Consider the following 13,959-nt stretch of genomic DNA (forward strand, 5'->3'; position numbering starts at 1 on the left):
CTGAAATGTACTGAATGAATAACTGAAATGAAAAAAATTTACCAGAAGGATTCAAAGGTTTATTTGAGCAGGTAGAGGGAAGAATGAGCAAACTCAAAGACAGGACAAGAGAAATCATTGAGTCTTAGACACAGAAAGAAAAAACATTGAAGGAAAGTGAACAGCGCCTAAGGGACTTGTGGGAAACTCTGAAGCAGAGCAGTATATTGTGGGAGTCCAAGAAGAAGGGGGGCGGGCAGAGAGTATTTGAAGTAATATGGCCAAAAACTTCCCAAACTTGATGAAAAACATGAATGTAAATATCAAAGAAGCTCAATGAACTCCAAGTAATATGGACTCAGCGAGATCTACACTAAGACCCATTATAATAAATTTTTGAAAGACAAAGAGAGAATCTTGAAAGCAGCAAGAGAGAAGTGACTCATTATATGCAAAGGATCCTCTATAAGACTTTCAGCAGATTACTCATCAGAGACTTCGATGATCAGAAAGCAATGGGCCAATATATCCCAAGATCTAAAAGAAAATAAAAACTGTTGAAAAAGGATTCTGTATCCAGAAAAACTATCCTTCAAGAGCGAGAGATAAATAAAAGCTGAAGGAGTACATTACCACTAGACCTACCCTGTAAGAGCTTTCCTGTGGCTCAGACGGTAAAGAATCTGCCTGCAATGCAAGAGACCTGGGTTCAATCCCTGGGTCGGGAAGATCCCCTGGAGAAGGGAATGGCAACCCACTCCAGTATTCTTGCCCCAAGAATTCCATGGATGGAGGAGTCTGGCAGGCTACAGTCCAAGGGATCACAAAGAGTCAGACACGACTGAGTGACTAACACTGCCCTGTAAGTAAAGCTCAATAGAGTCCTGCAGGCTGAAATAAACTATCACTAGACAGTGATGTGAAGGTGTATGAAGAAATAAAAATCTCACAATCGGTAGACACACAGGGAGAGTAACACCAGCATCGTGGTAGCACAGGACACCCTTCGTTTTACCCTTACTTCAACAACAAAAACTAAACAACCATCCATGAACAAAGGTGCCTCTAGGGAGTTGTGGGATCCAGCACCTTACACCAAGGGACCCAACAGGATCCTGCCCACCTGTGCGTCAGCTAATAGGCAGACAGACCTCAGTCCTGGCAGTGAAATCTGCAGTGGCCTGTGAAAAGGTTCCAGCCACTCTTGGCTATAGGACTTGGAGAACACTGACTTGGGCAGTATCACACAGAGCCTTTGTGGAAGTCCAGGTTTCTGGAGGAGAAGTTCTGGCCCTCCACTGGAGCAAAAAAATAGAAATTTGAACACACTTGGATGGCAGTTAGTAAAAAATGGAGGGTTTGGGATGAGGCAGCCATATTAGATAAGGCCTTGAGGTCAGTAGTAAATTAGTACTAATAAATACAAATACCAATGCTAATACTAAAAAGTTAACTCTTTCTAAATGTTCTTTATGTATTATGCATTAAACTGAGCACTTTTTATATGCCTCATTTAATGTAACCTTCAAATGTCTCTTCTGTTTATGGTAGGGATGGTTATCATAGGAGAAATTGAGGACTCGAGAGATAAAGCTTGCCTGGATTCCCCTAGCTTACAAGTAGCCAGACCTGGTTTGGAACTCAAGTCTGCTGATTCAAGTTGTGCTGTTGTTTAGTCACTACGTCATGTCTGACTCTTTGCAACTCCATGGACTGTAGCCTGCCAGGCTTCTCTGTCTGTGGGATTTCCCAGGCAAGAAAACTGGAGTGGGTTGCCATTTCCTCCTCCAGGGGATCTTTCTGACCCAAGGATGAAATCCACGTCTCCTGCATTGGCAGGCAGATTTTTTTTTTTTTACCACCGAGCCACCAGGAAAGCCTCTAAGAAGCACTACAAGAAAGCCAGGGGCCCATTCAAGGAAGAGCAAGTATGAGGGGGCTAGGAGGTATCACGGGAGGCAAGATAGATAGGGATGAATTAGTTTATAATCTTAGACACTAGATGCAGAAACCTAATCTTCATTCTGAGATAGTTTAGAGGCAAGAAGAGGCTAGGATTTAGGATAAGCCCTTTGGGTTCAGGAGAAGGGAGACAAGCCCAGGCTGGAGGCTACTTCAATAGCCGAGACCAGAGGTGATGGACTCTGGCTGGCGTTGGGTGGAAAGCAGCAGACAGATCGGGGAACTGGAACTTGTGAGATGTGATGACTGTGGCGGGTCTGGGAGTTCTTACTTGGCAAAGGGGTGAGGGTGAGGTGCTGAGCAGGGAGTGAGGAAGGAGTTCCCAGCCTATTTGGCTGAGGAGGCAGGGGACTGGCTCAAGTTGGTGGAGTAGAAGGATGTGTGCTTATCTTCTCCTGTGAGAACACCAAAATCGCAGCTCGTTGTTGAACAACTATCAACAGGAGGAGTCTGGAACCCACCAAAAAAAGATACCCCACATCCAAGGACAAAGGAGAAGCTGCAACCAGACGGCAGGAGGGGTGCAATCACAATAAAACCAGATCCCATACCCACCGGGTGGGCGACCCACAAACCAGAGAACAATAATACCAAAGATTTTCTCCCACCGTTGTGAAGGCTCTAGGCCCCACATCAGGCTTCCCAGCCTGGCGATCTGGCAAAAGAACTGGGAATCCCCAGGGAATCTGCCTTTGAAGGCCAGTGGGATTTGACTATAGAGCTTCCACAGGACTGGATAAGGAGGCAAGCTTGGCGACTCGGAGGTGGGTCCAGGCCTCGGCTCTATCACACGTCAGCTGTGTGACCTCAGATTGGTTACCAGTCCTCTCTGAACCTCTCAGCCCAGTATTTTTTGAGCATGCACAGCGGAGGGAGTCCAGGGTGAGGCCATTGCTGAAGGCTGGCAGCTCCCCAGAGGCAGTGCTCATTGTGCTCGGTAAATGGTAACCGCCAGCACTTTGGTTACTCTATTAAAGTCTGACATCCCTGCATTTGTCTGACCCTGCCTCGGACACGACTGAAGCGACTTAGCAGCAGCAGCAGCAGCCCTTGAAGCAGTTGATCAAATGTATAGTTCGATATATGATCAATGGGTGTAATAGTGTAACACTAGAAGGCAATGGCACCCCACTCCAGTACTCTTGCCAGGAAAATCCCATGGACGGAGGAGCCTGGTAGGCTGTAGTCCATGGGGTCGCAAAGAGTCAGACATGACCGAGCGACTTCACTTTCACTTTTCACTTTCCTGCATTGGAGAAGGAAATGGCAACCCACTCCAGTGTTCTTGACCTGGAGAATCCCAGGGACGGGGGAGCCTCGTGGGCTTCCATCTATGGGGTCGCACAGAGTCGGACACAACTGAAGCGACTTAGCAGCAGCAGCAGCAGCCCTCGGGGCACTGACACTGACCCAAGACGTCACTGACACGTGACTGCGGCGGGGCTTACTTTAAGACCTTCTTTCTGATAACTCTGGGAGATGCAGTCCAGGACACCTCTGTATTTGTTTACATAAACCCCATCAGCTTGCAGTCGGCTCTTCACGACGTCCATAGGACTTGCTGTTCCCCAAGAAATTGCTCCTGTAAAGAGAGAGACAAATAGCTATGAGGGGCTAGCTGGTCAGGGTCTGGAGGGGCACTGGCTCCCTGTAGATTTCTGGAAAGAGCTCAGGGTCAGGGCCTAGGAAAGGGGTCCCTGACCCTCCCTCACCACATGGTGTGGGACTCTGCAGAAATTTTCTGCCTCCTCTAGGCCTTGGGTTTGTCTCCTGTAAAATGTGCCAGCAGCACCTCTCTTCGTGGGATTGCTGTGAGGACAAATGAACTAACGCAAATGAAGCATTTAGCACAGAGCCAGGTGCATAGCTAGTGCTTCGTAAACAGAAGCCTGTATTGACAGCTTTTATTGGAAGAAAAGGCCCAGTACTTTCCAAGCACACACAGGGGAGGGAGTCCAGGGTGAGGCCTGAGGCTGAAGGCTGGTAGCTCCCCACAGGCACAATTTATTCTGAACACAGAGACACTAAACAAACACTTGGAGATAGGCTGCTGGCCAGCTGAGGGATCGTAAAGAGGGGAGGGGCAGGTCTTTAAAGAGCTCTTATCTTTTGCAGTGACATGGAATAGGAGAACCCTTGGGACCATGTGCCACTGAGTCTTCATTGGATAAAGCTCAGGTGTCCCGGTTTGAGCACTTTTGTGACTTTAAAGGACTCTAAGAAAACAGCACCAGGTTATTGTGTAAACACAGATATTGGCACATTCTTTGATGGGGAGACAAAAACAAACTGATGCCAAAGTCCAAGGCAGCTGGTTTGCAAAGTTTTGTAACTGGTGCCCAGCAGCTCCTAAATGAGGTCTTAGCCTGTCCCCAGCTCCCTGCCCGTCCTGGCCTCCCAGCCTTGGTCCTCTGGGAACCCTCTGGGCGTCTCCTGCCTCCTGCCAGGATAAATGGGGCTGCTTTCCCTGGAGTCAGTCCAGGTGCTGCCCTGGCATACCCCTCTGTTCTCAGCCCATGGGCTTGGGCATTACAAAAACAGGTTTGCCTGCCAGGCTACATGCATCTGTTCTCACCAAAAATGAGAGCAGTAGGGGCCTGTCTGCCCTCTCAGCCAACAGGCACTTACTGAGCACTTACTGGGAGCTGGCACAGGCCAGGCCTCAGACATGCAGGGGGATGGGGAACACTGGGGTCTGGTGGCTAAGATGTAGGCTCTGTTATGTAGTTCCTGTTTCAAGCACAGCTGGTTATGATGAGGAGGAGAAAGAATGACAATTTTCTTTTTTTTATTTTAAATATTTATTTGGCTGCACTGGGTCTTAGTTGCAGCACACGGGATCTTTAGTTGCAGCATCTGGTTCCCTGACTAGGGATCGAACCCTGGGTCCCCTGCACTGGGAGTTCAGAGTCTTAGCCTCTGGACCACCAGGGACGTCATGACAATTTTCTTCTCTCCAGTGGATCTTTCCTGTCAATATCAAACATACCAGGCTATCAGCCTTCTTAAGAAGCAATCCTCTCTTGACTTCTATCCCCTCTCTGACTATAGCTGTGTTTCCCTCTTCCCCAGTACAGTGCAGTCAAATCCCTCAGAAGTGTTGTGCGTACTTGGGTTCTCCAATTTCTTTCATCCCATTCTCTCTTGATCCCACTTCAGTCAGGTTCTCACACCCTTCTCTTCATCCAAATCTTGTCAAAGTCACTGGTGGCCTATGTGTTGCTAAATCCAAGCCCTGGGAATAGCAAGTGCAAAGACTTTGTGGTGGAGAGGGAGCCAGGCACGGCCAAGTTGCAGGAAATGGACCCAGTGTGACTGACACTGAACTAAGTAAGGGGACATGAGCAGAAAAGGTGTGCAGAAAGGTAACAAGCAGATGCTGATGGCCTTGAAACCACCGCAAGGTCGCTGACTTCCAGCTGAAGTGACATGGAGATGCAGTATGGGTTCTGAGGAGGGAGGTTCAATAACCAGTCCATGGCCACAACGTGACTAAGTGTGGATTTGAACTTGGCTCTTTCTGACGGCAGTGTCCCCGCTACACTGTCTGCATTAGCTGTGTGACTTTGGGTTGGTCACTCTGAACCTGAGTTTTCTCATCTGAAAAATGGGGAGAGTGATTCCTACCTTCTGGGGAGAATTAAATCCTCATGTTAGAAAGATTTGCAGGGTGCCAATATTTTAAAAAGGTGGACCATGATAACAGATTTTCTTTTCAAAGCTCAGCACTACCTGACACAGAGTGAGTGCTCAAAATATACCTTCCAACTGAAAACAGAAAGAGCCCAAATAGGGACTCAGAGAAGGTGCGGGGAGAAAGAGAGGGGCCATTCCCCATCCCTAGCCCTTCCTCCGCCTGGCTAGGTCTGACCATGTGTATGTGCATGCGTGTGTGTGTGTGTGTGTGAGTGCATGTGTGTGCTAAGTCGCTGTGGTCATGTCTGATTCTTTGCAACCCCATGGACTGTAGCCTGCCAGGCTCCTCTGTCCATGGGGATTCTCCAGGCAAGAATATTGGAGTGGGTTGCCATGCCCTGCTCCAGGGCATCTTCCCAACCCAGGGATTGAACCCAAGTCTCCTGCATCTCCTACTTTGCAGGTAGATTCTTTACCACTGAGCCACCAAGGAAGCCCCAGATCTGACCATTGCAGGTACTTAACAAAGAACTGTTGGAAGAGAGGCTGGATGAACCCTGCCCTTGCCCCACTGTCCCGCTGCGGTGGTCAGCACAGGGTCAGGGATCAACCATGCTGCCCTTACCCGCCATTCCGCCCGCCAGCCACACAGCACAGGGGCTGGGGCCTGCACAGGCCTCGGGCGTGATCCAGTCACTCAGGAACACGTAGGGGATGAAGTAGAGGCAGTAGCCTGGAACGTCCCTCAGCAGCATGGCGCTGGCTCCCCGGTACAGCCCCGCCAGGCCTTCTGTCCGCACGATGGTTGTGAAGCAGTGCACAGGCCCCTGATAGGCTGGCTGCTCCCCAAGAGCTGCCACTCTGGGCTTCAAACCGAGGTTGGCTGCAAAGACAGAGCAAAAAGGTGGCAAGTGGCCCAAGGCAGGAGACTGGCCATCTCTGGCACTGAGGCAATCCAGCCCAGCCCATTGAGAGTTCCCACTCACGTCACCAATTGATTTTTACCAAACCTTCTGACTGTCTTGGCAGCTCAAATGGGGATTCTGAAGTCCCAATGCGGAGCCCTTGCCAGCATGTGCCGCCAGACTGGAGGCAGTCCCACCTGGTGATAAAACACCTGTTGCCTTAGGACGCCCGGGGTTCTCCATCAACCATCACTATGACGTTCTGAGCAGGTGTGACTGCACGATGTCTCAGAACAAACATGCTGAGCCAGACCAAGCTCTGTCTTGAAGCACAGGCTGTAAAGTCCAACACACTGTGGGTATGTGTGTGTGTGTCTACTTGTACATAGCATGCTAAAAATCATATGAGATTTAAAACTAAACTGTCCTGGCTCCAAATCCTGGCCCTGCTTACCAACTTTCTGACCTTGGTAGGCACCTTTCAAGTCTTTGTTTCTTTACCTTTGAAAAGAGGACAAGCCCATACTGAAAGTTGCTAACACAGTAGATCTTAAACACTCTCACCACATACCCACACAAAATGCGAACTATGTGAGGTGGTGGATGTGCAAACTGACCTTATCTTGATATCATTTCACTACACATATGTGCACCAAACCATCACACTGTGAACCCTAAACTTATACAAAGCTATATGTCAACCGTATCTCAATAAAGTTAGGAAATTGTATTTTTTTTTAATAAAAATGAGAATAGGCTGTTGTGAATATAAACAAGGTAAGACCTATAAAGAACTCAGCATGGTGCTAGGAACATTGTAGGGGTGCAGTGGTCTCACCAGAGCATTACTGAGACCAGATGACGGGCTGGAAGGCTGGACATGGTCTCACTGACTCACTCCAGCCCTGGCCAGGCGGTGCCCTGAAACAACTGTAGGGCAGAACTGTGCCATTGGCCCCTCAGAGTCCAGGGCACAGAGTGCTGTCTCCTTCTCTGACCACTGGGATCTCTGCTGGCAGACCATTGGTCTTGGTCTGGTTGTTACGTCGGTAGTGTCTTCTCAGGACATATGTAGACAGAAAGTAGTGACTCTAATCCTTCCACCTGGCTCCTTTCATCTCCCTGTCTGATGCTCATCTACTCTGCTACAGACCTTTGGCATAGCTTTGACTCGTGGCCAGAGAGACCACCCAGTCCCAGTGCAGATAAAGCAGATCATATTCTCAACTTTTCCTTCTTGGAGAACTAAGGTGACATGATCAGGACAGAAACAGAATGGAGCTTTCTTGTGACCACATGCCCATTTTGTCACCTGGTTTCAATTCCCTGGAAGCACCAGCTCATTTGGGTTTTTACAGAATGCTGGCTAAAAGACAGATCATTTTCATTACACAGGTAAACTTCCAAGCCCCCTAACTAGCCCTTTCTTTATTAGATGAAGGTCAGGAAAGAATACTCAGCTTCATGATGCCACAGTCCAAACGGGAAATTTAGGAGTTAAGTACAATTTGTCCTTTTCACTTGTCCTGGATGTAGACAAGGTCAAGGGGGAGGTTTCTATTTGCCTGGAAAATTTGCTTTAACAAACTAGTCCCGTATTTTCTTTCCATGTTGGGGGAAGAGAGGGATAATGGCCATGTGTGTTAGGCCAACTGCAGGAGGCCGAGTCCCATTCTCTTTTACAACGGATCCTGCAGGGAGCGAGCAGGTGTGGCGGCCACGTTTAGGGGCACAGGGCACTCCGAGCTCAGGGCAAGGTCAGACACTGCAGTCTTTGAGAGCACTCTGAGAGATCACTGAACACTCCCCTTTCTCTCCCAAAGCCACTAGGATACCACCAGGGTCATCCTGGGAAAATTTGGCATTAAACCAAATAGATGTAATTGTCCCAGCATATAAACTTTGCCTGGGCCATGCTCACATGGAAGTACTAGTGATTTGTCCCCAAAGTCAAAGTTTTCATGAATCAACTATGAGTATGATGTAGAGCTCAAAATTACTTATTGAAGGAGAGCTTGTTTGGAGGTACAGATGTTAAAAAAAAAAAAACAAAAAAACCTGTCCAACCACCAACTGGCTTTGTCAACAAAAAAATCTGCCCTTTTTTTCCTTTTCTTTTCAGGATAAGCAATAAGGAAATCCTCTCATATTCTTATAGGGTTATAACATAAGAAATCTAGCTTTAATTGCTTGAAAATGATCCATTTACAACTATTACATCAATATAATTATAATTCTGACCTGGAACACTGACACGAGTATGAGCTGGTTGTCAGGGCCTTCTGGAAACAAGATGATACTGTGAAGCCCTCAACTCCTTGCAGCTCATCCCTGACATTTGTAAAAAATTTTTTATTTGGAAATAATTTCAAATTTGAAAAAAAAAGTACAAAAAAAAGAGAAAATTTTACACAGAACCCCCCGCACCTATATTTACACATTTACCCCGCACCTATTTTTAACATTTTACCTTATTTGTTTTATGGTTTGTGTGTCCTCTCCCTCCCTCCCTGCCCATACCCCTCCTCCACTCCTCACTCAAACATGGGCTTGCAATTAAACTGAACAGATGCCTTTGTCCCAGTTCCTAAACTTTGCCTGGTTCAGCTCCAGGTAACAGTGACCCGACCTGGAGTCAAGGTTTTCATCAATCAGTTGTGGGTACGATGTGACTTTCAGGAGTTACTGATAGAATGAGAGAGTCTGATAAAATGGGAAAAACATTTGGCCAAACCGAGAGCCAACCTTGTCATCAAGACCCAACCCAGCACCAGATCTGTACTTTCATTCTTTTTCTCCCAAAATAAGGAAGAAGGAAATTCTCTGGCCCATACATACAACATGTAATTTTATTCTCTGAGCCATTTCAGAGTGAGTTACATACAAAATAGCCCTTACCATTGAATTCTTCAGTCTGCGTTTCCTAAGAATCAGGATGCCGTCCTACACGCTGTGGGAAAGGAGCCAGGTTCATAATCACACGGACAATCCTCGTATCTAATGTACTGCCTGTGCTCACGCTCCTGGTGATCTCACGTGGACCTTTAGAGTGTTTCTCCCCCACCCCCATGACACAATCCAGTCCATCAGGTATTATATTTCGTTGTCATGTCTTGGTAGCTTCCTTTCATCTGGAGCATTTCCACAGCCTTGCTTTGTTATTTTTTTTTTTTTATGATGACAATGACATTTTTTATGAGTACACCACCCCCTTCTTGTTAACAGAACTCCTCTTATCTGAGGTTTGTTTGATGTGTCCTTGTTATTACACTGAGATGATGCATCCTTGGCTGGACTTCTTCCCCATTCTCCAGTCTCATCTCTTTTCCCATGAAAACCAATCAACCTCAAGATTCCCTTTGTCTTCTCTAGCCTCCTCTACTTGTTTTAATTAGCTTGTTTTTTCAACTGAGGTGTAATTTACATCCCATAAACGGTGTAGCTGGTAAGTGCACAGTTGGTGAGTTTTGACCATGACATGCACCAGTACCCTATCCTACTGAGAAAATGACATCTTATGCTTGAAATAAGCCATTTTGGTCACTCAGGCAGAGCAAAACTGTGAAGGCTACCTAGCCTCTCCTGCTTTTCAAGGTTAAAGGATTCTGTGATGTCAACGACGTGTCACCCGACGAAAAGCAAATCTCTTTCAGGTGACAGCTGTCACAGGCCCACCTACTTTAGTGTAGTGGTATGGACAGTTCATACAGGACCATGAGCCAGAAGACGGCAGGCATTCTGATCAGTTGCTCAAACCACAAGATGCTCCATGGCTCAGCTGGGGAAGGTGTTGCCAGGGAGACCTGGCAGCCAGACTTAGAAAAGCGCTGAATAGGAGCCTCCGGTAACTCTAACTCTGGACCAATTTTAGTCTGGGTAAAACACATTTTGGTGACCCTTAAAAACTGACTTGGGAGGTTGCTGGCAAGCAGCCCTCAGAAATATACACAACCAATACATGTGAATTTGTATGTCTTTGTGCAAAGAACCCAAGGAAGGAGGTGGGTACTTTGCTCACACTGAACCTCCCCTCAGCCTATTGTTCAGGAACCTCCAGGGCTTGGGCTTGGGGGTGCACACGTGCCTGTGGAGGGGTTCACATTAGGTATATTTCCTTCTAGGGTGAAATGTATTTAGTTTCCCTCATGAGAACTTTTTGTTCTGAAGTAAGGATAAGATGATGAATCAAATTTTGATTATTTCTTACCCTGAATGCTTTGCTATTTGCTTTGCTATTGAGGCCATTTTTTACTGTCCTCTTTAAACTAAGAGCCTTTTACTATAATAGATGCAGTAACACTCAAGATGTCTGTGGTTTTCTTTGTTTTCCTAAATTCATTTAGGATCAACTCAAGCCCACAAGACAGGCAGGATAGTCAAAGTCAGTAATATCAGCTCCCACTCTGCTTCTCACCTTCACCTAAGAGCACAGGAAGCCTCCACAGTTCTAAAAAGACCCCTTCTCGGGGTTCCCCTGCGTTGTTCGGCCGAGTCCCCTCCTCGCTCCTTGGACCACACGCTGTGCCATGTGGCTCACTGCTCAGCAGCAGCATCGCTCCTTGGACCACACGCTGTGGCCATCTGGCCCCACTGCTCAGCAGCAGCATCTGGCGCCTGGCTTGCTGGCTCCTGCCTGGGCCAGGAGGCCCCTCTGATGGCAGGTGCCTCTTCAGAGAACTCTTCAGGGGATGGGGGCATCCAGGTTTAGCCAGTCCTCACAGGTACCCACACAGTCACTCCTTGGGGGATCCTCCTGCCTCAGAGAGGCTGCACTGGCCCAGACACAGGCTGAGGTCCCTATAGATCTTTCTCTGGCACCCCTCTGCTGAGAACCCAGGGACCTGCTGCAGCATCCCATGGTACCCTTCCCAGACACAAACACAAACACTTTTTAACTCTTTCCTTCCTCAGGCAATGCTGTTCAGTGTCTTCAGTGGGTCATGGCCTTGGAGACAGGAAAGTCAGGTGAAGCACAGTGACTAGTCACAGATCCACTTGAAGTAAGGAGAGCCCAGGCCTCAGGGACACAAAGGACTGACCGCTCCCTGGAAGGGAGAGCACCACCAGATCTCCTCTGTTTGCTGGTGGGGGTTGGAGGTGGACACAACACCATTTCTTAACACATCAGTTTCTCCTGAAAATCCTTAGCAAGTCAGCCACCCACAGATGAGGCCCTGCTGGTCCCCAGTCGACAATGTGCAGGCTCACCAAGTGTTCTGTGCTCAAATACCCCTGGGCCAGCAGGCTCTCAAGTGCAAGCGGGGAGCACGGGGTTACTTCAAGGGACCCACCAATCCACAAGCCTTGAAGACGGATAGAATTCCTCAAATATCTCATACACGTCTGACCATTTTTCTCACATGTGTAGGTGCTATTGTGGGAACTCAATAAAAATTACTTAAATACACTGATAATCCACAGTAGTTTCTTATCATATGTGTTTTCTTAATCATGGACACTAAGTAAAGCCACTGTTCTATGGGTTGGACTCCATTTCGTATATTTAAAAAGTACTTGTAGGGACTTTTCTCGTGGTCCAGTGGTTAAGAATCCACCTTCCAGGACTCGGTTCGATCCCTGGTCGGGGAACTAAGACACAACATACCTATGGGCAGCTAAGCCTGAGTTCCGGAACTACCAAGCCAGAGGGCTGAAACTAAGACCCAACATGGCCAAATAAAATATATGATTTTTTTAAAAAGGTACTCATAGAAAAAACCAGGACCCCTAGTGCCTGCCAAGGCTGTACCCCTGTCATGGTCTGTTTTGGTTGCTTCTGTTTTTGGAGCACGTGGTTTTCCCCTAACTGGCTCAGTGAGTTTGCTGGTATTGGAACCACACACTGTGATGTGTCCCAGGCCCTGTGACCCTGTGCCTGACACTGCGGGCTTTATGTGCCTCAACACCATTCAGAGAACACTTGAGCATCTGATCGGCTGCTCTAGCAGTGGGGCCTCCCAAAGCCGCATCTCCCATGTTGGACGTTCCTCCAAGCCCAGCCCTGTCTGATCCTTGTGCCAGAGACTAAAAGACACTTCCAATTCACAGCATAAGCTTCCACACTGGCCTAAGATGCTGTGGAAGCATCCAGTACTATGGATGGACATCCTCCAATAGACAGGCTGGGTATAACCTCTGTGGTTTGGATTTGAACAGGCTGGGGGACCCTGGGTTCACCTCCTCAGGATATTACCAATGGGAAGCTCTGGCCTGGTTCCTGTTTGTAGAGGGTATGGCAGTTTTCTCATGATCTAAAGAGTCCATGATAGGCAGATGGTTTACTAGAAAGAGCTCTGTGTTAGGAGCAGCTGGGGTTTGCTCCGCTGCTCAGTTGCTATTTTCTATACAACCTAGTGAAAAAGACTCCCCAACAGTAGCCTTCAGTCTCCTTGTCATATACAAAAGGGGAAGAATAAGAGGTCTTTCCATATCCTCATTGGGCTCTTGTGAAAATTAACTGAGAATGCACTTTGGCAAGTACAGTTTACCAAAATGTGTGTTGTGCAAATGTATTTTACTTGAGGCAAATAGTTATTGCTCTTGTCTTTATTAACTTGTCCTGATGTAATTTCAGATTGCAGAAGATCCAGACCTGCCAATCTCAGGCAGCTGTGCCCTGCTGAGACCTGCCATGACCTGCCAAGCATCCTATGGAAGACTGTGGATACCCACACAGCACTGAGAGCTACCAACATTAGTGTCAAGTAGAAATCAAGACAATATTTGCCCTTGTCAATTGAAAGAACAAATGGGTGTGTTCCTATTTACTGTATGCAACTTGTACAATGGTGTGTTACGTTGTGTACATTTTCATTAATTTTGGCAAGCTATGTGAGACCACAGCTTGAAAAAGATTCAAACTGTCCAGAACTCAAGGGTGCCTCTGGAACTGCATGGCTATATGCCTGGCCTCTTCACAAAACGCCTCCCTCCACTTTTGGGCTGCCATTGCTCCAGCCCTCACTTCCTATTGGCATACAGCCTACTTGAGAAGAAGGCCCCAACTGTGGTTTCTGTGCCACTTGTCACATTCCAAGAATTCCTGCCTTCCCATAGGCTTCCTTCTTTAGAAACTGATGGAGCAACATATATCTCTTTACAGAGCTTAGCATCAATCATTCCTACCCTGAACTACGAAATTCTTAGAAAGTATCAGATGGATAACCTGCCTAGAGATAAATATGCTTCTGAGCAGCCACACATCTTTATGGGAGCAATAAAACTATGTTGCCGAAGAGACAAACTGATGTAGTCAGGGCCTCTGAGGCACAGTTACTGCCCTTCCCAGTCAGACATTTCTGAAGGTCCAGGGAAATTGCAGAAATGGTTTCACCCCATTTTGTCATCAGACAGCTCCAAACTTCCAAACTCAAATGGGCTTTGTGTTCAGGTGAATGGGTGATGATCACCCCTCGGCTGGCACTCCCCACTGTTACCATCCAACCCAGCCCTTGTCAGCATGTCCTCTCTCGGCACA

General features: G+C 47.5%; 1 protein-coding gene across 5 annotated transcripts in view; it reads right to left on the reverse strand.

The window, feature by feature from the left end:
• SLC25A48 (solute carrier family 25 member 48) overlaps positions 1–13,959 on the reverse strand; it is a 43,816-nt gene that overhangs the window by 11,155 nt on the left and 18,702 nt on the right. For all 5 annotated transcript variants that reach the window (XM_006078285.4, XM_006078284.4, XM_044947634.2 and 2 more), the window contains 2 exons: positions 6,203–6,460; positions 3,390–3,523 (listed from right to left, as the gene is read on the reverse strand). In XM_006078285.4, coding sequence (XP_006078347.2) covers positions 3,390–3,523; positions 6,203–6,460 — 392 coding nt within the window. The remainder of the gene's footprint in view (positions 1–3,389; positions 3,524–6,202; positions 6,461–13,959) is intronic.

This window comes from Bubalus bubalis, chromosome 9 (genome assembly GCF_019923935.1).
Source record: "Bubalus bubalis isolate 160015118507 breed Murrah chromosome 9, NDDB_SH_1, whole genome shotgun sequence".
NCBI classification, from domain to species: Eukaryota; Metazoa; Chordata; class Mammalia; order Artiodactyla; family Bovidae; genus Bubalus; species Bubalus bubalis.